The sequence below is a fragment of the Phocoena sinus genome, chromosome 6 (genome assembly GCF_008692025.1).
Source record: "Phocoena sinus isolate mPhoSin1 chromosome 6, mPhoSin1.pri, whole genome shotgun sequence".
NCBI classification, from domain to species: domain Eukaryota; kingdom Metazoa; phylum Chordata; class Mammalia; order Artiodactyla; family Phocoenidae; genus Phocoena; species Phocoena sinus.
The window spans coordinates 22,267,323-22,294,946 of record NC_045768.1 but is presented as its reverse complement, the minus strand read 5'-3'; the positions used below and the strand labels follow the sequence as shown (position 1 = coordinate 22,294,946).

Genomic DNA, 27,624 nt, shown 5'->3' with positions numbered 1-27,624 from the left:
ACTACATTATGCAGCACAAAAGGTATACAAAACTATATGAGCCAGATATGTAATAAAAAAGATTATTCACTGTTTATCTGAAATTCAAGTTTAATTGAGTATCTTGCATTTTTATTTGCTAAACCTGGTAACCCTTTTGGTGTGACCACGGGACAAAAATACTCTCCAACATGGCCGGTGGGAGTGTGAATTGGAACTACTCATATGGAGGATATGCATTATCTCTTAAAATTGCATCCATGTGTCCTCAATTCCACCTCTGGGAAATCTACCTAAAAATAAACCCACTCATATTCAAAATGATGGATTGTTCACTGCAGCAGGCTGGAAGTACCCTAAATGACCATCAATAAGGACCTACAATAGATTATGGCACATTCATGCAGTGGAAAACAATGAAGGTGTTAAAACAAAGAGGATGTTCTCTCTGTAGTTATATAGGAATAACTCCTTGTTCTAACACTAAGCGAAAGAAGGTACAAAACAGTGTGAAAAGTATAATACCCTTTTGTGTGAAAAAAGGAAGAAAAATCAAAAATGCTAATTTCACTTGTGTGTATATGCGTAAGTAAACTCTAGAAGGGACACCATATACAAATAAGTGATGACCTGTGCATGTCTGTCGGGTGAGAGAGGAAGAGGCAGGAAGGTGAAGGGATCTGGGTAGCTGAGAGACTATGCAAAGGAGACGTCTTACATAATTGTTTACTTAAGTGATATATATTTATTACTTTTTTAAACTTTTAAAACAGAAAAATAATTTTTTCTTACTTAAAAGACTCCCAATTCATCTCCCCCTCTCACCTAAATGGATCACTGCAATATATGGACCTACTTGCTTCCCAGTAAGTGTTTAATGATGAGAGTTTCAAAATGACCTAAAGGCAGAAAAGGCCACAGAAACACTGGTAGGAAGGCGACATCATGAGACCAAAGTTTAAAATATACAGAATCAAAAAGAAATACACATGCACAGGATATACCTTTATCCATTCGGTTTTGTCTACAAATTTGGTAGCCAGCTTTTCTGGATACACTGAGACAGCTTCCAATAGACAGTACATGACTGGCAAACCTAAATAAGAAGGAATTCAGAACCATTCTGATTTCAAGAAAAGCAATAAACGTACAGGGATCACTAACTTCCTTTAAAGCACAAGGCTACAGCTTTAGGAGGCATTCCCCAGTTCTACAAAACAAAAGTTAACCTAAATACAGTACGTGATTCAATACACAAATTTACAGACTTATTGTCTATAAAAAGATGCCCTGTTCTTCACACCCACTTCCAAAGTAAAAATATATTACCTATTGTTAAGCATTTCTTTCTGAAAGAAGAAATAGTGTATCAAAGATGAACTCAGGCAAGTTTAGAAAAGAAACAGAGATTCATGTTCAGTTGCAGGAGAGAAGACAGAAAATAATTTTGCTATAAATTCTCAGCTGAGTTTAAAATTAGATTTTTGTTTAAGTGCTTTAGTATAATCCTCAGCGGCATGACCTCCTACCTCCAACACCTGCTAACAGCTGCTGAAGCAGGCCGATGTAGATCTGAACAGGGTTGGTTTCCCCACTCTTGGAAGAAGACGAGGAGGGTGTTGCCTGGCTGCCCGACATTAAAGTCCGTATATAGCGTCCAATGGCTGGGGCATGATCTTGCATATCAGCCAAACTCTGAGAGGTGGGCACCACTCCCGCACTGTGAGCCAGGCACATGCGCAAGTACAGGACTATCTACAGACAGAAGGAAGAAGGACACCAGATAAGCGTCTCAAAAAATCAAGGCAGGAGATGTTCTTCAAAGTGACAGTTCCCACCTTCCTTCAAAAGCTATTCAACAACCCTCACAGAAGATGGAAAACACGACTCAACGTGTGAACTGAAATTATCACAAGGGAGCAGAATTTATATAACCAGTTTTATAATCCAAAGAGTGCTTTTTAACAGAGTTTAATGGAGTTAAAACACAAACTCCACTTTTAAAGTCTAAAATATAACAAGGAAAATCTTTTTTTTTTTTTTTAAAGATGTGTGTGTATGTATGTGAGAGAGACAGACAGACAGACACTGGGCAGAAACCCGGGACCAATGATCTGTTCCTGTGGAACTTGAGCTGCATTTAATCTCCACTGACACGAGAATTTGAAAAAATGGGTTCAAATCATCTACAGAAGAGCAGCTACGACGTCATTAAAAACCTCTGACATAAATTAGCTACTAAGGAGTCCTCTGGAAGCTCTTTCCTTGACAGCTAGAACAGGACAGGCAGTAATTTCATCGTGAGTCTTCTTACTCTGAACAAGATTATCTCTTGCCATTTAATTAGTGCAAATCAATGACTAAAACAATAGAATTTCCCTTAGCAAATGAGATAAATTAATCTAATTCTCCAACCTTCAAAACTGGATAATCCAAATAACCTCAATATATTGTTGGCTTTAAAATTCAAATCTAATTTGCTGTAAATTCCCAATAGCAATCAAGGCAGAGCATCTACTTCTTTCACGAAGAGAATCTCACTGAGACAAATGTATTTCTAGACTCCACTATGATTTAAAATAATACCAATTACTAAGTACCGTTTTCGTAATAAACAACCTGGTATAAAACAATGACGTCACTATATGGGTTTACCTAGAACACAAAAAATTCACGGTCATCTCTTTGACTGTGACATTATCGTTAAGAACCTTTAGCGAAAGCAAAATAGAAATATATGTCAGTCCTACCTCTCCAAAGGCTGCTGGGTTAAATGGAAGGACAGTGGTCCCGGTCATGTACTTGGCTGGTGTTTTCATTCGATGGGAAGCCTAATAAAAATAAACCCCAAAAATCAATTACTGGAAAACAAAGCACGTGTACCCTTTCTCAACTCAAAAATAACTGTATTTCTAGCTACATTATTGTCTGTTACTGTTTTTTTTCTAGTCAAAACATTTTTCCATTAGTCATGCTTGATTGTGCATGGACCTCAAACCCTAAGTTACAGATGTGTTGCCTTTTGCCTGGCTTGTTTAAAAAGAATAAACCTGGGCTTCCCTGGTGGCGCAGTGGTTGAGAGTCCGCCTGCTGATGCAGGGGACATGGGTTCATGCCCCGGTCCGGGAAGATCCCACATGCCGTGGAGCGGCTGGGCCCGTGAGCCATGGCCGCTGAGCCTGCACGTCCGGAGCCTGTGCTCCGCAACGGGAGAGGACACAATAGTGAGAGGCCCGTGTACCGCAAAAAAAAAAGAATAAACCTATAAATCAACTATACTTTAAAAAGAAAGGAGAAAAGAAAAAAGCTGCAAAGATGACACAGTAGCAAGTAAAAAATATAAAATAAAATAAAAAGAATAAACCTACTCCAGGCATCTACTGACAGTCACCCCAGGGCACTGCATTCCAGTTATTTTCATTAATAATAGAGGTAGAAGGAAAATATTAGCACAAAAGCATCTTCTGCCCACAAATATGACAGTGTTATGGAGAAGAGAATCCTGGCTGCTACATACTGACCTCCAGCACCCTTAAGATGTCTATCTAAGCCAAAAGCTAAGACCACCAGTAGAAGTGAAAGGCTGTAAGGTATCCCCCCAGCACACTAAGAGAAACATCAATGTAAAAAGTAGGATAGTGTCAGGGTGGGGGGTCATGACTGTCAATACTCTGATCTACCAGCAAAAACAGGAGACTTGCAAAAGCAGATGCAATGCTCTCTTATGATCATGGTGGGAAAAGTCTCAACTGCTCCCTGAAGCATTCTTAAACTTATGTTGCCCTAAATAACGCCCTTAAAAATTAAAAAGGTATATTTTAAGCACGTCATGCCAAGGGGAAAAATTTTAAACACAGCCAATAAAAATAATGGTACAAATGAACTTATTTACAAAACAGAAATAGAGTCACAGTTGTAAAAAACAAACTTATGCTTACCAGGAGGGAAAAGGGGGGAAGGGATAAACTGGGAGATTGGGATTGACATATACACACTACTATGTATAATATAGATAAATAATAAGGACCTACTGTATAGCACAGGGAACTCTACTCAATACTCTGTAATGATCTATATGGGAAAAGAATCTAAAAAAGAGAGTTATGTATAACTGATTCACTCTGCTGTACAGCAGAAACTAACACAACAGTGTAAATCAACTATACTCCAATAAAAATTGTTTAAATAATAATAATAAAAAATAAAATAAACACAGCCAAAATGTTGAAAAACATAAAAGGAACTGTAAGTAATTTAGATTTGGGCAAAACAGATTAATTACATTTGAGATTTATATTTTTCTCCTCACTTCGTACCTTCCTCTTATTGTATTAACATTGTTAGAAACTTTACTAACCATTCAACATTTAGTGATTAGCATTTTTAAATGTGTCACCTAAAAAAAATGTAGGTTTATTTTCATCATTCATTATATGACTTAAACTATTATCTGAAGTTAAATACCATACCTTTTCCTGGATATAATATACCATTTCTGGGAAAGATGGCATCTGCTTAGAAGCACTTTCTTTTCTGTTTCTACCAGGAAGACACCTTAAAACTCGTTGTGCCTCTCCATGAACTTCCTCCCGTCTTTCAGAAAGATAAATAAGAAACATAAATAAATTTCACCAACTGGAGAATGATCATATGAAGACTAAGAACAGCAATTTTATTTGTCATCTGTCTTAAATATATTTTTGGCTATCTATGCAAAGAGGCATAAAATACATGATAAGCAATCGCTTCTTTTTGGAAATTTCATTAGATGTGGAGAGTCATGTGGCTTTCATCTTTGAATTTTACCCACAGGAAAAAACAAGACAGGATATGACTACAGGTCTATATATTGTATCAAGGGAGCCATATTTTTAACTCTAATAAATTGCTCCTAAGTTCCACAGACGAACACTGCAAACAACATAAATTTTATTCAATTTTCAACCAAATTTTAAATGAACCCAAATTCAAATTAACACTTTTGAAACTTACGGATCTCCTGCAGCTAATAAGAGCAAATATCTGGACGGTATATGGTCTGAGGGAAACACCGTGCTGGCAAATTTCACAGCCACTTGTCGAACTTGAACTTCAGGCTATTTGACACATAAACGCACGAACACACACACATACACACACACACACACACACAGAGATTAAAAAAAAAAGAATTCAATTACCAACAACTCATTCCAGTCGAGTCATTTTAATTGTAAACAATCAAAATTTAAGTTGATATTTCAATAAATATATCTAAATAAATAAAACATCATTTAGTCAAGATCTTTAATCATGTTGTTTTAAAAGTCTCTGGACAATGACATTATTTAAAGAATACTATTATGATCTAAGAGGACACTCCAAGTAGAGCAGGAAACCCCACCAAGACCATAACCAGAGAATCTCTCTGTAGATGTACATCCTCAGCCCAACCATCAGACCAAGGTCACTGCGGCAGTTTCTAGCCACCACCTCTGCTTCTCCAACTCTTAAACTCTCAGTCACATGAGTGAAATTCAGATATTCTGCAGGGAACACAAACAGAGCTTACTTGGAATCCCTACAAATTTAAAGCAAAATACCACCAACGCTTTCAGATTAGCTCTTAAATTAAAACTGACTCCAAAGCAAAGCTTCAACTACATAAATATATCCAATTAACTTAAATAGATTAAGACTGTAATCTACGAATAGGAAGTTCAACCAGAAAAGCAGCTGTAGAGTCTACTGATGATTAAGCTTTATTCTCATGTATCTTCCCCCTGGGTCATTCCTCCAGTCACAACGTAAGTGAGATGAGAGATGCTTAGAAACATGTACTACCTCGTTTATTCAGGTGTTCTTGCTCTTTAGCATTTTTGCAGCTACTGTAAAGGGCAATGATATTAAGGACCAGTCTATATGATTTAGCCCAGGGTCTGGCTGCCTTACATGTAGTCCGAGAAAAGAAAATAAATTACCTTTGGCTTCGTAATACTGTTACATGATTTGATCTGCATAAGTATAACCAGCACCCATGTGCATTATACAAGCATTCCATTTCCTTGTAAGGTTACCTACAAAAAGTTTTAAGTATTTGACTCTAATGAGCTTCCAAATAAGCCTATACTTCTTTGTCCATGTTATATGATCATGAACCAGGTACACTGGACACCAAGAGCATTTGACAGTGGGACACTATATATAATAAGCCTTCTGAGTGTACATAATTATCCTGTCATATTTCAACAGAAACCAGATACCTTTCTGAACCTTTAATAATTCCTCAATATAAATGTGTTAATAAACATGGCTGAAGACCTAACGAAGACCCAATGCAGCCAAATTTCAGTTAAGATGCAATTCATATTAATCTCACCAATATTTGACATCATTCCCTCTTTAATCTCCCTCTCTACTCCTAGAAATGGAGGACAAAGAATTGACTAAAGCAAATACATAATGTATTATTTTATATTGCATATTATATATCATGTATACATATGTGTATATAACCACAGATATTAAAAATTCTCCTGCAAACTCCCATGGCAGGCAAATGAAGAGGACTAGAAGGAAGAAGAGTATGTTTGATGGTACTGGCTTACTTCCTACAGACTCATTTTGATCCATAAATTGTGTCTTTCTTTCCTTCTGCTTTTCTCCCCCAATGTTACCTACAGAACTCCACCTCAGTGGACTGTAGTGCTCAGCTACCACTTAAAACAAAACACTTGCAACTGGGAGAGCATGATATTAAGAACAGTTTTCCAACAAGGAAGGCTTTAAACATAAGGCCTCTGTGAGTATCACTACTCTTTCTTCCCTAGAATCAGATTCCAATAACGAAGAATTAAAAGCAGATCATAAATCACAGTCCAAGTGAAAGCAAATATTCCTCTTCATTATAGAGAGTTAAGGCAAAAAGCAATTCAAATTTTGATCTTAAAAATGTAGGGGGCGGGCTTCCCTGGTGGCGCAGTGGTTCAGAGTCCGCCTGCTGATGCAGGGGACATGGGTTCGTGCCCTGGTCTGGGAAGATCCCACATGCCGCGGAGCGACTGGGCCCATGAGCCATGGCTGCTGAGCCTGCGCGTCCGGAGCCTGTGCTCCGCAACGGGAGAGGCCACAACAGTGAGAGGCCCGCGTACCGCAAAAAAAAAAGTAGGACTTCCCTGATGGCGCAGTGGTTAAGAATCCGCCTGCCAACGCAGGGGACATGGGTTCGAGCCCTGGTCGGGGAAGATCCCACATGCCATGGAGCAACTAAGCCCGCGTGCCACAACTACTGAGCCTGCACTTTAGAGCCCGTGAGCCACAACTACTGAGCCCATGAGCCACAACAACTGAAGCCCATGCACCTAGAGCCCGTGTTCCACAATGAGTAGTCACCGCAATGAGAAGCCCACACACCACAACGAAGAGTAGCCCCCACTCGCTATACCTAGAGAAAGCTTGCACGCAGCAACGAAGACCCAATGCAGCCATGAATAAATAAATTAAAAAAAAAAAACTGAGAGCTTAAAAAATATGTTTAAAAAGAAAATGTAAAATGCATATACCACCAGCCATTGTAGTTCCCATAGTTGGACCTACCTTTATTAAGTACGAAGCCACAAGTGCCTCCATGAGAGTCCGCTGTGCTCCTTCCAAAGTGCTATAAGCTCCAACCATCATGGATAGTGCTTCTTGAATAGCGAGTCGCGTCTCGGGCTCTTCCTACGAAGATGATAAAAACAGTGTTTCCCTCCCTGTTGGGTTTCCAAGTGAGCATCCAAACAGAAAGCATACACTTGCCAGGTGTTTCCCTACCTTACATAGGGCTTCAAAGAGCTGCTGCACAAGAGCTATATCCTTAGTAAATAAATGGGGCATTCGACTGTAAGAGAATATGAGGTCATCATTACTATCAAAAATTTCCATAAGATGGAAAAAAAAAAAGAAACTAAACACAAGCTTTCCTAAACTTGCACTTTCACTTCTGAACCATGTGAGCATCACTGGATTACCTCTCCCAAAGAACCAAACACTTTTTACAGTAAATATTTAATTCTTCAACTGTCTAATAATGTAATTCTAGATTAATATACCTATTATCCAGATATTCTCACTAGAATATTCCATGCATTCAGTTAACATTTCTGATTTTAAAATAAAGAAAACAGACGAGGCTAAATGCTATTTAAACTAATGACTCAGGTGACAAGGAGCTTTGTCACTTCATGCCAACACACAAGGGACAAGGTTTGTTGACAACCCTATGCTGTATCCGCTGATCTGAAGTGGCTGTCTTCTGAGCCCCCAAACTCCTTCCCTACACAGTGCAGAAGAGCAAGACCTAGTCTACACAGGCCAACACAGAGCCTGTGTGTACCAGGGTGTAAGCAGCACCTAGTACCACTGAGGATGCTGCTCCTCTATCTCCCTGCTCTGAAATACAGTGAAGGAAGAGGAAACCAGGAGGAACTGGGTACAGGAAACCATACTAAGCAGAAGAAAAAAAAATCCAACTTTGGAAACAGGGCCGCTCAGAATCATAATATAATGCTATCAGAAAAGAGAATCGCTAGAAAAACTCTTGATTATAGAGATTATAAACACTGGTAGTAAGTAGCAACAAGAACACTTAAGGTCAATCAAATGTCTCTAGGGTACAAGAAAACTGTAACACATTATGACACAATCCAGTTCAAAATCTCATTTCAAGACTGCCATTTAATACGGTAACACATCTTCAGATGTTAAGTTAAAATGTCTCACATTCATTATCCTTCTACAAGGAAGACATTGCTAAACAACCTATGACCCTTTCAGAATCATAATAAGTTTATTCTCCATCCATTATTAAATGCCACAATTTTTCTTAGTTTACCAACAGGAGGATATCTCTCACTGAAAAAGAGTTTACTCACCTGGAGAGTTTTCCAACAGCTGAATATGCCATTGACAGTAGCTTAGGGTCCTTGAAATTAAGGGAAAAAAAAAAAAAAGAACAAAAAGCAGACAGAACAAAAAACAGTAAACAGCAAAACCTTTTTGCTGCAATTAAATGCATTATTTTACTCCTTGTTAAACCTAGGTCTCACCCTGCCTAACTATATGATATCAGCATCTGAACAAAACAAAAATGTCCAAACCCAGAACGCATCACACTACTAAAAGGAAAAACAAAACAAAACTTCACCTCCCCAACTTACTCCAAAAGGAAAATGCAGTGGTCATATATGAAAAGGTTCTCTTAGCTGGTGCTAAGTTCAGGATAGTTTCAATACTATATAACCTGCAGAGACCAAAATTCACCACCAACGTACTAGGAAAACAGCTTAACTTATTAGAAAATTCACCTGCCCAACAGGCTAGGATCCACTCTCTCTCACCCAAAATTGTAGTAAGCTGGGGAGCAACTGTCTAAAAATCTGCACCATAAGAAACAGCTTCTTCTCATATCTTCCACCATAAAAAATTAAAGGGATCATAGTATTCGGGTGAGTTAATGAGGTTCCCACTCAAGATACAGATAGAATTTTATGTGGTTTTATGAAAACCAATAGTCTGACATAGTAACACTTCTATGAGCTGAAGTTTATACATTTAACATAGGATTCACACACCTACATGGCCACTCTTACAGACTCATCTGTTGGGAAGACATGCAGTGTCATCTGAAGGTAAAAGGATTACAGCCCTGTAGTTTATCTGGCCTCTCTAACCCATCTTCAAATATACAGTTCCTCCCCTAGAAGCCCCAAAGCATTTTTATTTCTACCAACCATCCAAAGAATCTGACTATGCCATAAAAATAATCTGAAAGTTTCCCAAGGCCTTATGAACCATGCAAGCTCTATTCAATCAACAGAAGAAGACAGGAGAGTCAGGCCTAACACTGCCCCAAAGCACAGCTGCACAACAAATGAATAGCTTTTCATTAATGATATCTACTAATATGCCTTTACTGTGCTGAAAAATTTACATGAATTATCTCATTTAATCTTCACAATAATCCAATGAAGTGATACTATTATCCTCTTTTTTGTGATAAAGAACAGAGGTCCAAAGAATTTAAGTAACTCACCAAGGAACAAAACTAGAATTCAAACTCAATTCTAAATCCAAATGGCAAAATACTGGTCACCATACTACTGCAAACATGCATTCATGTTTAGCTAAGACTTAGGAAGAAATACTAACTAGAGTTCTTGAAACCTTACCTTTTTTAGCAAATTCCCCTGAAATACTAGAAATGGTAGGAGTAATACAGCAAGGAAAATCAGGATTTGAAAATCTACAATCCAAGGAATCCTCATTCCACTTAGCTTAAGGAATCAAAAATTTACTGAATGCATGTTCTGACAGAGTTTGTTTGTTTGTTTTATCATCTTTATTGGAGTATAATTGCTTTACAATGGTGTGTTAGTTTCTACTGTATAACAAAGTGAATCAGCTATATGTCTACATATATCCCCATATCTCCTCCCTCTTGCGTCTCCCTCCCACCCTCCATTTCCCACCCCTCTAGGGGATAAAAAGCACCGAGCTCATCTCCTTGTGCTATGTGGCTGCTTCCCACTAGCTATCTATTTTACATTTGGTAGTGTATTTGGTAGTCTGACGGAGTTTTGAATCAATAAAATCTCAGTCCCTAAGAATTAACACTTTCTCAAAACAAGAAAATCCAAATAGACCTATATGGAAATAAATCATAAAGTAAAATTTAATTCTTTTCATTCCATTTTTGCACAGTGCCTAAAAGTAAAATAAAATGTACTAGCTTTTTAAAATGTTATTTAAAGAAATGATAAGACAACCTCAAGATCCATATCAGTTTTTAATACTTATTTCAAAAAAAACAGGGCAAAAGATGGTGGTAATTTCTGAAATTTGCACCACTTCAATTAAAAATGTTAAGAAATGATGGAACAACAGCAAACTTTAACTATATCAACATATAGACCAGCAAAGTTTATAACAGAAAATACTTTAAAATATAAAATGTTAACAAAAATTTTTAAAAAGTCACTTACTTCTTTATATTCATTGATTAGCTTGGTGAGGCCATTCAAAAGCATTGGACCTAATGGCTTAATCTTGATTTCTGGACAGCTTTTTGAAAAAATAACACATACAAAGCAAGATATAAGAATCTCATAATTACATATCTTTGCAGATTATTACTTAAAATAGAGACATAACTGAAGTAAATTTAAATAATCTATTAAAATATGAAATATTTTAAGATAAACAAACACGATTTCTTTCTAGGTAAGACATACTTGCATCACTTCATCACTCCAACAGCTTGAAGACTTTATAAATAGTTCAAAAAACTTACGTTACACAAATGTGATGCACAAATTGCAGGGATAATGTTCTTAATTTTGAATTTGTATTTGTACCAAAGAGCCCATCATACACCACCTATGAAAAAGGAACAAACGTCAAGAATACCAATTAACAAGAATAGCAATTTACTATCTTCAAATACTATTAAGTATTCAACAATAGGTCTTTTGCACTACGCCTTGTTCTTCGAAATTAATGCAGTTCTCTTTCATACAAATATTTTAGCTGACGGCCTTAGGAAGCCAATCAGTAGCTTCAATTAACAGTCTGTGGAGTAACAACAAACACAATGGTAGATGTTACAAGTCTGCAAAATTCGTGGGGCTACCACTAGGAAGCAACACAGAGTGCACGCTACAGTGGGCTGCCACTCTCATGCAGGGGACGTGAGCAGAGAAGATTATTTTGGGGGTATTAGGTTTCTTAATTACATGTGGACTCATTTTGAAAACATAAATAACTATAAATAAAGTGTACACCTACAGGATGTCTATGAATATTCTGCCACAAACTTCTAGCTGCTTATTATATAATGTAGTGTTACTACAACCAAATTTTCTGAACCAAAATTATCAAAACACTGTCAGGGAAACAGTGCCCGGAAAATGAAATAGAAGAAGCTCTGTGATTATTTTATGTTTATGGAAACACAGAACAGAGTACTTGAAATCAGTCAAATATTAGAGAGCCAGATACTGGGAATAAAAGTTGTATCATCTAAAAGGAGGAAACAGACACTTAAACAAATAAGCCTTAAGAGGGAAAGATGCGAAGGCAGAAGCCAACGTCCACCACACACATACAGGGAGCAAGAGGACAGTGTTCTTACTTTGGGACTGAAAGAGATGAGAGGCAGGAAATGGGAACATTTCAGATAGCAAGGGGCACACCGGAGCAAATCCTGAAACTGGAGTAGATGTTTACCAGGCTACAGGGGGGAGGGCCACTATGCCAGGAGTGGAGACACAGAGCCATGAAAACAGCATACTTAAACAGCAACAAACTCTGTTGGAGCATAAGGTACAGGGCAAGGGTATGGTGAGATAGGAGACCAGAAGGGACATAACTGCTGCCTTTCCACCATTTACTGAGAACTTGCTAACTGAATGAGTACTAGCCACCCTGCTCTAAAGCTTCTACCTGTTAACCCACTCAGTCTTTGCAACATTGCTATGAGGTAACCGCTATCACTACATCCATTTTACAGATTTTTTTTTTACGTTTAAAGAAAAACAGGAAAAACCCCGAGGCTTATTTAAGATCAAAAGTAAGTAACTAATGACAAAATTATGCTCAAATGAATCTGTCTCCAGAACTGAGCTGGTCATTACTTGGACCAAAAGGCAAGAGCTTTTCCGGAGGGGCTCATATCCCACACCAACAGAGTACAAGGGTTTCCAACTGCAAAAATAACTCTGGTGGCAACACAGAAATCAGACTGGCTGTGGGGAAGACTAGAGGCAGGGCAACAAGAAGACGACTGTGGCAAGCAGAACAAGAAGTGACAATCTCCATTAACATCAGTATTCGGCAGACGGGGGTGAAGACACTGAGGCAGCAGCATCCAGAGGTTGTGGCCGCTGCCTTCACGAGGGATTCCAGTCAAGGATGACTCATTTTTCCACCTAAGTGACTAAGTTTCTGGTGCTACCATTTTTGGAAAAAAGCCACTCAGAAAAGCCCTAGTTTGAAAGGAATTATCACCATATATTTAGGGAGAATGGTAACCATATACAGCATATATTCTATAATAAAATTTTATAATATATATTATATATAATATATACATTAATATATTGATAAAATATATATTTTATTATAGCTATAATTAAAAAGTATTTTCTGCAGCTCAACTTGAGAAAGAATCTCATTAATCTTGTTATACATATCAACCTACTTCCTGGATATCCATTAATGCAGTTCTTTGTCTAGTTAAACAAACATGAAAGTTGTAAACAGGCCATTTTTCTCTGGAAAGAATGAGTTACCTGAATGTTAGCCGGGAAGGTTTCAGCAGCTTGTCTAGAACGAAGGAGGTGGGGGACAATCTTTAACTTAACCCTTGTACTGACTGGGTCCCTTTTCAGCTCTGGCTTCAGAACTGCTCCCTGTTGAAAATATGTGTGATTATAACTCAGCACTTCAAAATTATTGTGAATTGAAAAAAAAATCATGAGAGATCGTCTAAATCAATGGTCGCTCAAACTTTTGTCTCAGGATCCCTTTATACTCTTAAAAATTACTGAAACTTCCAAAGAGCTTTTGTTTATACTGAATACCTATCAATATTTAATATACTAGAAATTAAAACTGAAAATATTTTAAGTACTTATTCACTTAAAAATTGGGCTTCCCTGGTGGCACAGTGGTTGAGAGTCCGCCTGCCAATGCAGGGGACACGGGTTCGTGCCCCGGTCCGGGAAGATCCCACATGCTGCGGAGCAGCTGGGCCCGTGAGCCATGGCCGCTGAGCCTGCGCATCCAGAGCCTGTGCTCCGCGACAGGAGAGGCCACAACAGTGAGAGGCCCGCGTGCCGCAAAAAACAATAATAATATTAAACCCATTATATACTTTCATAAATAACGTATTTTTAAGAAAAATAAACAACTATATTTTCCAAAACAAAAAACTGCACTGAGACAGTGGCATTGTTTTATATTTTCTGTAAATCTCTTCACTGTCCACCTTAATAAAAGAAAGCTGGGGGGCTTCCCTGGTGGCGCAGTGGTTGAGAGTCGGCCTGCCGATGCAGGGGACACGGGTTCGTGCCCCGGTCCGAAAAGATCCCACATGCCACGGAGCGGCTGGGCCTGTGAGCCATGGCTGCTGAGCCTGCGCTCCGCAACGGCAGAGGCCACAATAGTGAGGCCCGCGAACAGCAAAAAAAAAAAAAAAAAAAAAAAAAAAAAAAGAAAGCTGGATTCCTATATCTTTGTCAGCGTTTAATTTGTTGTAATATGTTGTTTTGTTTTAAGTATGTTAAAAAAAAACAGCTTCACAAAGATATGTGACCCGAAAAGTGGGGATGGTTTCAGCCTTTTCAGGTAATTTCAGATACTTGCTGTCACCCCCAAACTTGTTATGCAATAGGTTCTTAAAGGTTAACTGCCATGTGGATTTGAAACCGTATCAATGGAACATCTGCATACTGTTCTACTAAATTCCACCAGTCTATCTGCATACTGAATGGCTCCCTTACCCTGTATGCTTCTGTAACATCACTGGTCATTTGGAAAATACTGGCTCACCGAGTTAAGCAAATATTTCATTACAAAACATAAACGCGTACACAAAAAAATCACATTAATATCATGACCAATCTCATCAGAAAAGTCTGTAAGCACTGACAAGGTGTCAAGCTCATCGTGATGAATACAAATTTCCCAAAATTCTAGCTTTTGCTTAAAAGTTCAACTTTCATCTTTGCCGATAAAGCATGTTAACTGCTTTCTTGAAGCCTCATTTTTTCATTTTAAAAGAGAAAATATATGCCAAATACCCATCTCAATAACGAGAGTTTGCCTCTCTACTATTTTTTTTAAATAAATTTATTTATTTTTATTCATTTATTTTTGGCTGTGTTGGGTCTTCGGTGCTGCGCATGGGCTTTCTCTAGTTGCGGCGAGCGGGGGCTACTCTTCGTTGCGGTGCGAGGGTTTCTCATTGTGCTGGCTTCTCTTGTTGCGGAGCATGGGCTCTAGGCATGCAGGCTTCAGTAGTTATGGCTCACGGGCTCTAGAGCACAGGCTCAGTAGTTGTGGCGCACAGGCTTAGCTGCTCTGCAGCATGTAGGATCTTCCTGGACCAGGGCTCGAACCTGTGTCCCCTGCATTGGCAGGCGGATTCTTAACCCCTGTGCCACCAGGGAAGCCCAGTTCTTAGTTTTTTAAGGAACCTCCATATTGTTTTCCATAGTGGCTGTATCAGTTTACATTCCCATCAACAGTGCAGGAGGGTTCCCTTTTCTCCACACCCTCTCCAGCATTTACTGTTTGTAGATTTTTTGATGATGGCCATTCTGACCAGTGTGAGGTGATACCTCATTGTGGTTTTGATGTGCATTTCTCTAATGATTAGTGATGTTGAGCATTCTTTCACGTGTTTGTTGGCAATGTGTATGTCTACTTTGGAGAAATGTCTATTTAGGTCTTCTGCCCATTTGTGGATTGGGTTGTTTGTTTTTTTTGATATTGAGCTGCATGAGATGCTTGTATATTTTGGAGATTAATCCTTTGTCAGTTGCTTCATTTGCAAATTTTTTCTCTCATTCTGAGGGTTGTTTTTTCGTCTTATTTATGGTTTCCTTTGCTGTGCAAAAGCTTTCAAGTTTCATTAGGTCCTATTCATTTATTTTTGATTTTATTTCCATTTCTCTAGGAGGTGGGTCAAAAAGGATCTTGCTGTGATTTATGTCATAGAGTGTTCTACCTATGTTTTCCTCTGACAGCTTTATAGTGAGTGCCTGGCCTTACATTTAGGTCTTTGATCCATTTTGAGTTTATTTTTGTGTATGGTGTTAGGAAGTGTTCTAATTTCATTCTTTTATGTGTAGCTGTCCAGTCCTCCCTGGAGCTAATATGGCTTTTTAAACAACTATTAATGGTTTAGAAAGCAAACAAATAATCTTGTATTAGAGTCTAGGTTTCTACTTGGAACACTTTTAAACACAGCTAACTAAACAGAACCTATGTTATTAAGCAAACATCTTATTTCCAGAATTCAGAAGAACCCACCTATTGTTCTAGATTCTAGACCACAGGTCAACAAACTACAGCCCATGGGCCAAGTCTGGCCTACCATCTATCTTATTAAGGTCTGTGGGTTAAGAGTAGTTTTTACATTTTCAAATGACTTTTTAAAAATCAAAACAATAAAAATAATGATAATAAAAAATAAAAAAACAATATTTTGTAAAAGTATATTTCATGAAAATAATATGAGATTCGCATTTCTGTAATGATAAAGCCTGACTGGCACGTGGCCATGCTCATTCAGTTCTGTTCTGCCTATGGCTGCTTTCATGCTACAGCAGAGTTGAGCAGCTGCAGCCTCAGAACGATATATCCAATAAAGCCTAAAGTATTTACAGAAAACGTTCATTGAGGCATAATCTGGACAATCGTTATTTAAGCACCTGAATTGAAAACACCAGATCAGGTAAACAAAGGTACCAGGAGATTTTAATCCACCTAGACTAGTACGGCTTAAAACTAGTATCAATATTTCCCACAGCATAGGTTCAGCTTAAATCAAAATAACCTGGAGAAAATGTTCAAAATACATAGAGCCATGTCAATAAAATGCTTTTTATGATGATGTGAGAGTAAACCAAAAAAAACCTACCTCTTTTGTCTTCAGTGGTATATCTCCAAGGTATACCTTGTACATCTTATTAATGATGGCAGGATTATTCCAGTCTATCAAGCTACAGAAGGTTTCAACAAAGCTTGTTAAAATTATTATTTTTTTCTCCCACTCCAATAATTTCAAAAAATCATAGCCTCAATATGTGTTACCAAAGAAAAATATTATAATACACAAATGAAATGGGCAATTGACACTGCCCATTAAAGAAGAGAAGGAAAGGGATTAACTTCTATCAAAGTTAGTTTTCAAACAGAAAAAAAAGTCACTTATCCCACCATGATTCAACGTAAGATAGATCAGTGTATCCAGTGGCCCAATTTGGTACTATTCAAGAAATCTGGACTGTCTTCCACTCTCAGGGCCAATGCCACAGAGCAGTTACAACACAGCAGAGCCATACTACACTTGTTTAAAGAGCCCTGAGGCATGATTCTTCTGTTCAGCCACTTGGAAATTCAAAAGTGATACAGAAAGTGACAAAAAACATTTTACCCATTAAAGCCACAACCCTAGGAAGCTTTCAACCCATGGCATTTCTTAAATACCATGTCACTGTGATCCCCAGTATCCCCCCTCTTATCTCCCAGCACCCACTTGCAATTTTAGCACCTAATTCTACAGAGCAGTCCTGCTGCCATCAGTCACTAAGACTTATTCCTAATTGGGGACCACAATAAGGTGACTTACTATTGATGGGCACCCACCCTCTGCAGCAGCCCCTGCCAGTCATTTTATAAACCCAGCAATAATGCAATCCTGCATTTCACTTGATTAGTGAGATTTAACCATACTCTATTCTCTTTTGACATTGATTCTGCTTTTAAACTATGTTGTATTTGTGCAAACATAATTTATCATGCTGCTTTGACTGTTTTTCTAATCCATCTCTTCTTTCATAGCTTATCAATCCACCTCTTGTCTGGATATCCACAATTCCACTAGCCTCAAAGACATTCTATAATTCTACTTATTATTTACCTATCTTTCCTCAGCTGATTGCTACTAACTAATCCTCAAGCTCCATCTCTGTTTCCTTCCTATAAATACTTCAGGTTTAGAGATTTTTGACAAAACACATACACACTTTAGTAAAACAAATTAAAAACTTAATAGTGATTAACTAATAAGGATAATTTTCACTGTTTCTTGTACTTTTCCTCTTGCTACCTTTCTAGTTTTAGTTTTCTGATTACATGCTTGTGAAAATTCAGAAATGAATAACACAGAAAATAAAATTCCTTATAATCTGCACCATAACCCTCTCTATTCCTTTTCAGTAACAACTAACTTTGGTGTACATTTTTCTAGACTTCTTTCCTATGCATGTAAAATAGCTGGATGGGCATGGCAGGTAGATAAAGAAACAGACGTATCACTTGAAGAGATACTTTTATTTAACAAAATGGGATATCTACATATTGTTCTCAACTCACTTTTTACCTAACAATGTTATGCTATTTTTGGGAAAATACAATTGTTTTAATAGACAAAACCAAAACTAATTAGAATACTTCAGCACCACATTTATAGTTCCAACAATCCAATCTACTGTATGGTGTAAAGAATGGAGTCAGTTCAAGCACAATGAGAAGTTTTAAAGGAAGATTTTTTGGAAAACAGAATGGAGGTTCCTCAAAAAAATAAAAAGCGAGTTGCCAGTGAGATCCAGCAATCCCACTGCTGGGCATATATCCCAACAAAACAATAATACAAAAAGATATATGCACCCCTATGTTCACAACAGCACTATTCACAACAGCCAAGATATGGAAACAACCTAAATAAATGGCCATCTACAGATGAATGGATAAAGAAGATGTGGTACATATGTACAATGGAATATTACTCAGCCATAAAAAAAGAATGAAATAATGCCATTTGCAACAACATGGATGGACCTAGAGATATCCCATTTTGTTAACTACATTTAGCATTAAATTCAAAAAAGAACTATTCCATAATCTGATTGTTTAACGAAGTATCTTCCATTTTTCATGTATTCTCCAGTCTTTGCACATGTCATTTATTAAAATCAGTACGTATATCATTTTATATTATGCTTTATTCATTTGCCATTACTTGGAGGCAATTTACATGTTGCTTTATTATTTTTATAATTATTTGGGCAGATATATAATATTCCATAGAGGTCACATAATTTATTTATTTACCTATTGTGGAAATCTGAATTTGTTTCCTTTCTTTTGAACAACTACAGGAAATGGTATAATGAATGAACCTGTAACATTTTTCTAAATATTTTTCTTCTTTGAATGATTCTCTTAGGATAACTTCCCAGAAGATTCAGATAAAAGATTGTAAATATTTTTATGATTCATTACCTACTACAAACTGCTTTCCAAAAATTATTTCAACTTATAGTGTCAATCAATAGGGTATAAGAATAGCAGTTTGAACAGAAACTTAAATGGAGTAATCAAATGTTGCACAAAACTGTACCAACTGGCACACCACTGCTTTTTTGTGCATGATTTGATTTCTTAAACACAGTATTTTCTATGAGCCTATTTACTATATGTATTTCCTCCTGTGTAAATTAAGATCTATTCAACACCTCTTTTCACGGGACCTGATTTTCATCATATTAACCATAATACCTACATATTCTTTATTGAAAGCCATCTCAAATAATTTGAGATAGAGGAAGAATCAAAAATGAATAACTTCCAGGTTTTGACATTTTTCTTAACATCAGTTCTTTAAGTTCACTTACCTAGACAAAGGTTTCAATTCTTACGGTTATAATCCTAACCCACTCCAATTTTAAACTACTTCTCCAAACAGCTTTTCTTCTTTGTCTTATACAGAATTCTGCTCTTTAGCAAACTGTCTTTCATACAAATTAGGTATATTTCACAATCTCATCAACTGAATGTCTCACTACACAAAACCCAACATGAACCAATGTGTGCTAGGCAAGCTTTTAGAAATCTAGCCTCTTTTTTAATTTCGAAAGTTTAAAAGGGAAGCAGTTTACCTTTGCTTGCTTTTCAACTCCAGGTCCGCCGCTGTGGCTACACTGTGGCGTGTGTCACTAGAAGCAATCACCAGGTGGAGAACAGCTTCGAGCTCAGGCACCTGCTCAGCTTCTATGAATTTCACTATACCCAATTTGCACTGTAGATAAATGAAGGGAAGGAAAACCACTTATCAGAGAAACAAAGACCACCAACCTATAACATCTGTTTCACATATCAGTATGCTCCTAAACCAAAGATTAATAAAACAATAGTAGCCACTCCTATTTAGGCTTACAATGTGCCTGGGGCTATACTAAACCATATATATGCATGATTTCATTGAACCCTCACAATCTGTGAAATGAGTACCATTATACCTATTTTTCTGATAAGGAAAACTGAGGCAAGGCTGAAGAGATTAAGACACAGTTAGTAAACGATGAAGGCCCAATCCAAACCCAAGTCTTGGACTCCAAGGCCATTATGATACGAAGCCTTCCTACTTAGGTTACCAGCCTCTCTAAAATGATGAAGCCTTGAACTGAAGTCCAAATCTGGAGTCTCCAGGTAGAAGTGGGGGTACATCAGAAGTACTCCATGGATTCTTCTGACAGTTCAAAAAGAACTAAACTCACACTCCATGAAGTTCTAATCTATTGTTAACATACTAACTCTGTCCTCAATATTCTTACATGCTGAAAAAAACATGATTTCAAACATATGCAAGAATTGCAAATGCAAGTGAAATTCTAAACAAAAAGTATTCAATCTAACTGGCTAAAATAAAACACAGACTGAAGAGAGATTCTGCTTAGAACTTCATGCAATGTGAAGGAGCTATGAATTTCAATACAAATAACTCTATTTAGGATAAATATACCTGAAAAATGAAACTTTACCTTTAAGAATCAGTTACATGATAGTTCTCATGTATATGAACTAGGACTGATAAAGTTTGCAATAACTAAATGACAAAGGATCCAATTAAAAAGGATCATAAAAATGCCTGCCTTCCCTCCCCATGTTCAACACAACTGACCTGCAACAAGAGTTACAACAGAGAAGATGCAAGCATTTACTGCACCCACAGTTATGGAAGTCAACTACACAAAGATGTACACAAAAAAGTGTGCAAAGGAGGGGCTTCCCTGGCGGCGCAGTGGTTGAGAGTCCGCCTGCCGACGCGGGGGACACGGGTTCGTGCCCCGGTCTGGGAAGATCCCACATGCCGCGTAGTGGCTGGGCCCGTGAGCCATGGCCACTGAGCCTGCGCGTCCGGAGCCTGTGCTCCACAGCGGGAGAGGCCACAACAGTGAGAGGCCCGTGTACCGCAAAAAAAAAAAAAAAAAAGTGTGCAAAGGAAACTGAGAACAATACTCATGTCCAGCAATAGGAGACTAGTTTAAAAAATATGTGGTTTACACATAATTACATTTAATACAGACATTAAAAAGGACATTATTTTAAAACCTGATATACTATTAAATGAAAAAAATGAAGTTCAAATAGTGTTATGTGATACGTAAAAATGTATTGTGTAAAATTGTATTTGTGTACACACACATGTACACAGAGCAGGCTGTAGGTGAATGACAAACTAGGGTGGCAGGATTCCAGGTAATTTTTAATTTCTCGTTATAATGTTCTATATTACTTGAACATTTACATTACCACTAACTTTTATCATTTGAAAAAAATAAAAGCTGTCTTATCTGAAAGAAAAAAATGTAAAAAACAAGAGATATTTAAAAATTAGAGGAAAACAGCTGTCGCCCTTGAAACTAAACTGTTCAACACTAGATCATGAAATTGACAAAAAGCATACAGAAGCCCTTAGAAATCAGTAAATAACGACCAACGTAAGATTACAATTTATAATGTTAACAATGATTCTCCAGCACTTATAGCTTTAGCCCTCAGACAGACCTAGATTCATAAGCCTACTACTAGGAGTGAGACTGTGGTGAATCTCAAAACCTCAATTCCTTTTACAAAATGGAACTAAATTTCTATACCTTCTCAGGCTGCTGTGAGGATTAAATGAGATAATGTATTCAAAGTACTCAGTATAGTGCCTGTCACATAGATCACACTCAATAAAGAGTAGCTTCCATTACTATTTACCCTTCTTTCTTACTTACATCATGGTTTAAGAAGAAAAAATATCTATAAAACACGAAGATGTTAATCTAATCAAATAGAGCCCCTGCTGAACAAATCATTCTATAAATTTGTTGAGTGGCAAGAATGCCCACTTGCCTTTTTCCCTTTCCTGGGAACACTGTTTTGATCAGTGATCACTTACACTGCCAAAAAGAAAAGGATCAAATCATTTAGACTGCCATGGAGAGATAAAGGAAGGATTGGAAGACTAACCCATGTTGCTTGAATTCCAAAATAATTACATACTGATCTCATCTGTTCTTCCCTGAGGTGCCTGATGACACAGACACAGTGAGGCACCTTCTCTGTAGAGCACCAGTCTTTTTTAAAAGCTGCTCAGAGAACATCTGTGTCCTGTTTAAATCCAGAATAAAATTCTTAATGCCAATTTTTCAATTCCCAGGAAGAAATATAAAAGGGCGTCATGCTTTTCCCCCATATGGTCACTTGTTCCTCACTTTACACAAAATGTACAGCCCTAAAAAGCTGAATAATGTAAGATAAATTGTATTTCAACTGCACCAAAGCAGCTAGATAATTATTAAACCTGTAATTAAAAACTAAAATGAAAGTTACTCAATTTATAAATGGGCTGTATTTTATACTTGAAATATGTAAGCAGTATTAGAAAAACTAAACAGCATTTCCCACTCCTCCCTTTCCCTGGGGCTTTAACCAATAAATGACACGATGACCAGAACACATTACATCAATCGTATCTCATTACAGAGCCTGAATACGCTGGAATTATGTAACACATGCTTCCACGGACTTCAAAGGGGCAAGTGTGCAGGGTTAAGCTCCATATGAACAAGCAGTGTGTGATACCTGTTCCAACTGTTCAGGTGTCCACGGGTTATCTCCAATAACTCGTTTAGCTGCATAAAAGCTCATTCCTGGGGGAGGCTGTGGTATTCCAGAACCTCCCCCACTATTTGAAGAAGAACCCTGTGCTGAAGATGAATTTTGGCGACTCTGGGATTCATTTAACACATATCTGGAAAAGAAATAGGAATTTAACCTCTCTATAAACACATACAAACACATGCATATATATAGCACATTCAGTTACATACTTTCCTCCCACAGAATGTTGTTAGAAGAATAAACACTTGAAATTAAAATTTTATCATAAAGAAAAATTTTAGAACTATCTAAAAAAGGTATCTACATCTTCAGCAAATTAACCATTAGAGTACATCTGCTCAACCTGGTTACAAATGAACTGTAACAGTTACCAACAATGAATATAAATATTCTGTTCACTCTCAATCTATAAATAATCGTTCTAAAAGCCACTATGGACCCACTACATTTTAAGTTTTTCGTTGACAAATACAAAGGTTTACTGACTGTAATGGGGTGGAGGGGGAACTACTGTTTTATACCCAAAGCAGAGAATATTTATAGTCATTCCCATTTCTGTCCAATTCTCCTTGAACTCCTTATATTTCTGCATTAGAAAACCCACTGAGGGCTTCCCTGGTGGCACAGTAATTAAGAACACACCTGCCAATGCAGGGGACACGGGTCCGAGCTCTGGTCCGGGAGGATCCCACATATCACGGAGCAACTAAGCCCATGCATCACAACTACTGAGCCTGCACTCTAGAGCCCACGAGCCACAACTACTGAGCCCACGTGCCACAACTACTGAAGCCCACGCACCTAGAGCCTGTGCTCCACAACAAAAGAAGCCACAGCAATGAGAAGCCCGCGCACCACAACAAAGAGTAGTCCCCGCTCACTGCAACTAGAGAAAGCCCGTACGCAGCAACGAAGACCCAACGCAGCCAAAAATAAATAAATAAAATAAATTTATTTTTAAAAAATAGAAAAATTCACTGAAACCTCCAAACCACTTACCATACAAGCACATACACCCCAAAAATGAAAAAATTCAAAAGGATCCAAAGAGGAAAAAAATCATAATAAGGACCAGCTTTTTCCATTATATGTTCAAAGCATACAGCTTTGCAGCTAGTTATTAATTTATCATCCCATTTCTTTTTTAGCTTCTATAGATTAAAAATAAGATTTCTGATAAATTCATTTTGAACCATTAAACTAGCATTCCTCACCTACAAAATGAAAATTTTGATATGAATATTAATTCAAGTCCCTCTGAACTCTAAAATTCTATGCTGACAAATTACCAGACTGGATATTAAAATAAAATACCTGTTATAATAAAAATTAAAGAAAACACCTGAAGCCTAATGGCACAGTAAATTATTCCACATTACTATATACCATATTTGTTCCATTCCTAAATTCATCTAATTTTTTTTAAAAAACCTGTTAAAGAATCGTTTTAATATTTTTATATAAACAAGGCAAATTCTCACTGGTAAGAAAAATGTGAGGAACTACTGGCTTGGGTACATTGTGTGCCTAAGTTAAATTTGGATTTCAAAGTTAAATTACCAAAGCCATCATCACCTGCCAGTTCTGGCTGCCTCCTGATTCAACAACTATAAAAGGAGGTTTTCATGTATTTCTCAGTTATAGCAAGACTGGCAGCAGCAAGTAAATCAACTAATAACTACTGAACAGCTAACATCGTGCAAAACACCATCCTAAGCACAAGACAGGAACAGCAGGAGGTGTAAGACTGAGTGTCTGCCATCTGGAGCAAGTTGAGACAATAACAACACAACAAGTGCAACAGCATATGATATGTTATCAGATGACAAAGAAACTGCAGGGAAGTAAGAAATGATATGACAGAGGAGTGGAAGGTCCAGAAAATAAAGCCGCCAAATTAGAGGAGTGGGAGGAGAGCAAAAAGGAGAGGAAAGAAATCGTACAGCGTGAACTCTCGTGGCTGGATGGAGGGACAGGTGATGTGGAGCCCCCCCATGCCACGCTCATAGTGTATACTGCATTTTTGGTCAGGGAAGAAATGTAATGAAAGCAATACATTAGAAGAATCTCTCTGGCAGCAGTACAACCTAGAAAAGGAACAGGCTGGAAGCAGATGACAACGTGGGCACTATGCCAGGAACCAGAGCTAGAGTAAACAGCTCCTGACTTCAAAGAGCTCCCAATCTATTAGGATGGGATAAGCCAACAACGCAATAAAAGCACAAAGTGGCACTTCAGATGGGTGCTTAGCCTTATGAGGACAAGGAAGAGTCCTGTGCCTAGGGCAGGGATTTAGTCAGAGACAACAGAACTGGCCTCTAAGCTAGTTTGTGAGGCTTTTTCAAAGTGGTTTTCCTGGCTGTCGTTTTCTGTTGTTCTCTTTCTTTCCTTCTTTCTTTCTTGATGGGGAAGCATTCTAAGCAGAGAAAACTATCTTCTCTTAAAATGTAGACAGGCAAGGAGATACAGAGTACATGAAATGCATGAGTGCATGTAATGACTGGAAAATAACAGCCCAGGGATTTTAAGGGGTCACTGATAAAATCTGTGTTTTAAAAATCAGGAAACTCTGTGGCAGTGTAGAAAGTTTTGAAGAAGAGCAGCTGGTGAGAAAGTCATGAAAAGACATGAAAAGAGTTGAAAAGAGCCGAAACTAGAATGGCAGCAGTGGGAATGGTTCCAGGACACATGGAGGAGGAGGAAGGAGGTCTTACGGAACTGATACTGCAGCAACGAGGAAGAGAAAGCTAGAGGCAATTTATAACTGAGCGCCTACAAGGCTAAGAGAATCATCACAGCACTGATGGCAGTTAATGAAGAGAAACTATGTTTACTGGGAAGCCTGATTTCAGCTTGGACGGGGCAAGTCTGAAAGCACAGCAGCAGCTCCACACCCATAAGGTCAGTAAGCAGCGGCGCTGCAGTTTAGAAGAGGTCAGGGCTGCAGCAAAGCAAATCTGAGACATTCATTTTCAAGTGAAAGTTGAATCACTGAAAAGAGTACTTGACTGCACACAGTAAAAGCAATCAAGAACAAGGTTGCTTTGTTTTGGTTTGGTTTTTTTTTTACTTACCCATAAGGCATCAAAAGGACATCTAGCATGAAGTCCAAAAGCAGCTGCACAGTCTTTGGTTTCTCAGCAAGGTTAAACGGAGAAGCTGATTTTGATGATTCAACAGGGTATTTCATGTGAAAAAGGGTTGGTATTAAAAGATGCATTAAGCTGAAAAAACAATTACATTTATTGCAACTATTTAAAAAATAAGGTTTTTTATACATGCAAATAACAGACAAAACCAAAAAAAAATAAAATCACGTAACAAAAAGTAGCAATCGTAGCAAGGGCCATTCATTTTCAATACCACTAATTTACAAAGTCCTAATCTAGGGAGTGGCCTAGACTTCATTCTTATTTCTTTCTTATTAAAAGCTCAGGATATTGAGTAATAAGTGACATTTAGCCAATCTGGCTCATCACCAAAAACACCTGAGAAAAATGTACATAATATGGGCTCAGTGTTAATATCTATTACCACAAGAGATTTAATATTAAACCTTAGGTAAAGTTCAACTTATAACATGTCCTGTCAATCATTTTTTTCCTTTCCACATTTAATTAAAAATAAAGTCATTTTAAATCTAAAGAAATTAAACATCAATCATGTCAATATTTGGAATACAATATTAAATTTCCACTGTGTGAATTTAAGTAACAGATTCTTTTCTTCTTTCACTGTACCTGTTGCTATTAAAACATGAAAATTTCAAACAGTGTTTACAATGTCTACTAATTTTACTTGTAAACATCTGTATTACAATCTTTTAAAAATGTTTATGCTCTAAAAAGTGAAGTGAAAACATGATTTAAATCCATCTTTCCTCCACAACTTCTTTTCATGGTTGTCACCACAACAGGGCTTAGGATACAGAAGTTTTGAGCTAAGCCTAGAAACTAAGGATGATATTCCTTTTCACCTCTCCAATTCCCATATTAATACAAACGAGTAATTAGTTCCTTAAGAAAACTGCTCTGAAACTTTATATCCTCCAAGAAAGAAATGTCTGATGAAAGGCATATTAGATCTCAAATTTTTGCAATCACAGAAAATCAGTTGCTTCAAAATAACTAACCGAAATAAAAATGCATTTAGATTGAGAAAAATGTTAGTTCTACACATTTTTTGATATGCTCACAAGAAATTTTATAATTTATAAAATTAACAAAACAGTAATGTTGAGGTAACACAGAGCTGTCAACTCAAAGAGCTCAACTCAAGCCTTTGTATTTGCCCAAGTGAAACCAAATGTGTGGATCTATTTTTGAATGGCAGTTGTTGACTCTCACAGGTGGGCAATAAGGTAACTGAGGAAAGCATACCTGTCCTGCTGGGGCTGAGGCTTCCCTTCCATGGCAGTAAGAAGTGTAGGAGCCAGCTCACATTGTTTTTCCACTGGTAGGCGAGGATAGCCCATCTTAACATAAATTATAGTAAAATTCTAATGCAACAAGAGAAAGTCAAGTAAGTATGAAAGAAATACTCTAGGATTTCAACAAAAACACATGACTAATAACCTAGGCAGCTTTGTTATAACAAAGAAATTGAATCCTCCTTCCTCATGTTTATCACCTGTTTGTTACAGCTTGACCAACTAGTATATCTCAGGAAGAACTCGAGCCCCAATTACTCAAAATGCTTACTTTTAAGATGGGCTGCATATGAGAGAGCATGATCTAGTCTAAAGCACTTATACGTATATCAAATCATCACATTGTACACTTTAAATATAGACAATTCTATTTGTCAGTTATGCCTCAATAGAGCTGGGGAGAAAATAAAGTACTCATATGTGCAATTACTTTTCACTGAAAAGAAAAAAGTAATCATCTGACCTACCTAAACCTACATACTACATACACATCAGTATCAGCTCTCCCAGTTTGTTAC

At 37.5% G+C, this 27,624-nt stretch overlaps 1 protein-coding gene across 6 annotated transcripts in view; it reads right to left on the bottom strand.

Moving 5' to 3' along the window:
• Positions 1–27,624, bottom strand: part of ECPAS (Ecm29 proteasome adaptor and scaffold) — a 101,180-nt gene that overhangs the window by 37,723 nt on the left and 35,833 nt on the right. For all 6 annotated transcript variants that reach the window (XM_032634219.1, XM_032634220.1, XM_032634221.1 and 3 more), the window contains 16 exons: positions 27,057–27,175; positions 25,752–25,901; positions 22,639–22,807; positions 19,665–19,804; positions 16,643–16,724; positions 13,287–13,406; positions 11,288–11,373; positions 10,980–11,058; positions 8,871–8,920; positions 7,771–7,837; positions 7,555–7,677; positions 4,972–5,075; positions 4,449–4,572; positions 2,730–2,810; positions 1,509–1,734; positions 984–1,075 (listed from right to left, as the gene is read on the bottom strand). In XM_032634219.1, the coding sequence (XP_032490110.1) occupies positions 984–1,075; positions 1,509–1,734; positions 2,730–2,810; positions 4,449–4,572; positions 4,972–5,075; positions 7,555–7,677; positions 7,771–7,837; positions 8,871–8,920; positions 10,980–11,058; positions 11,288–11,373; positions 13,287–13,406; positions 16,643–16,724; positions 19,665–19,804; positions 22,639–22,807; positions 25,752–25,901; positions 27,057–27,175 (1,812 nt within the window). The remainder of the gene's footprint in view (positions 1–983; positions 1,076–1,508; positions 1,735–2,729; positions 2,811–4,448; positions 4,573–4,971; positions 5,076–7,554; positions 7,678–7,770; positions 7,838–8,870; positions 8,921–10,979; positions 11,059–11,287; positions 11,374–13,286; positions 13,407–16,642; positions 16,725–19,664; positions 19,805–22,638; positions 22,808–25,751; positions 25,902–27,056; positions 27,176–27,624) is intronic.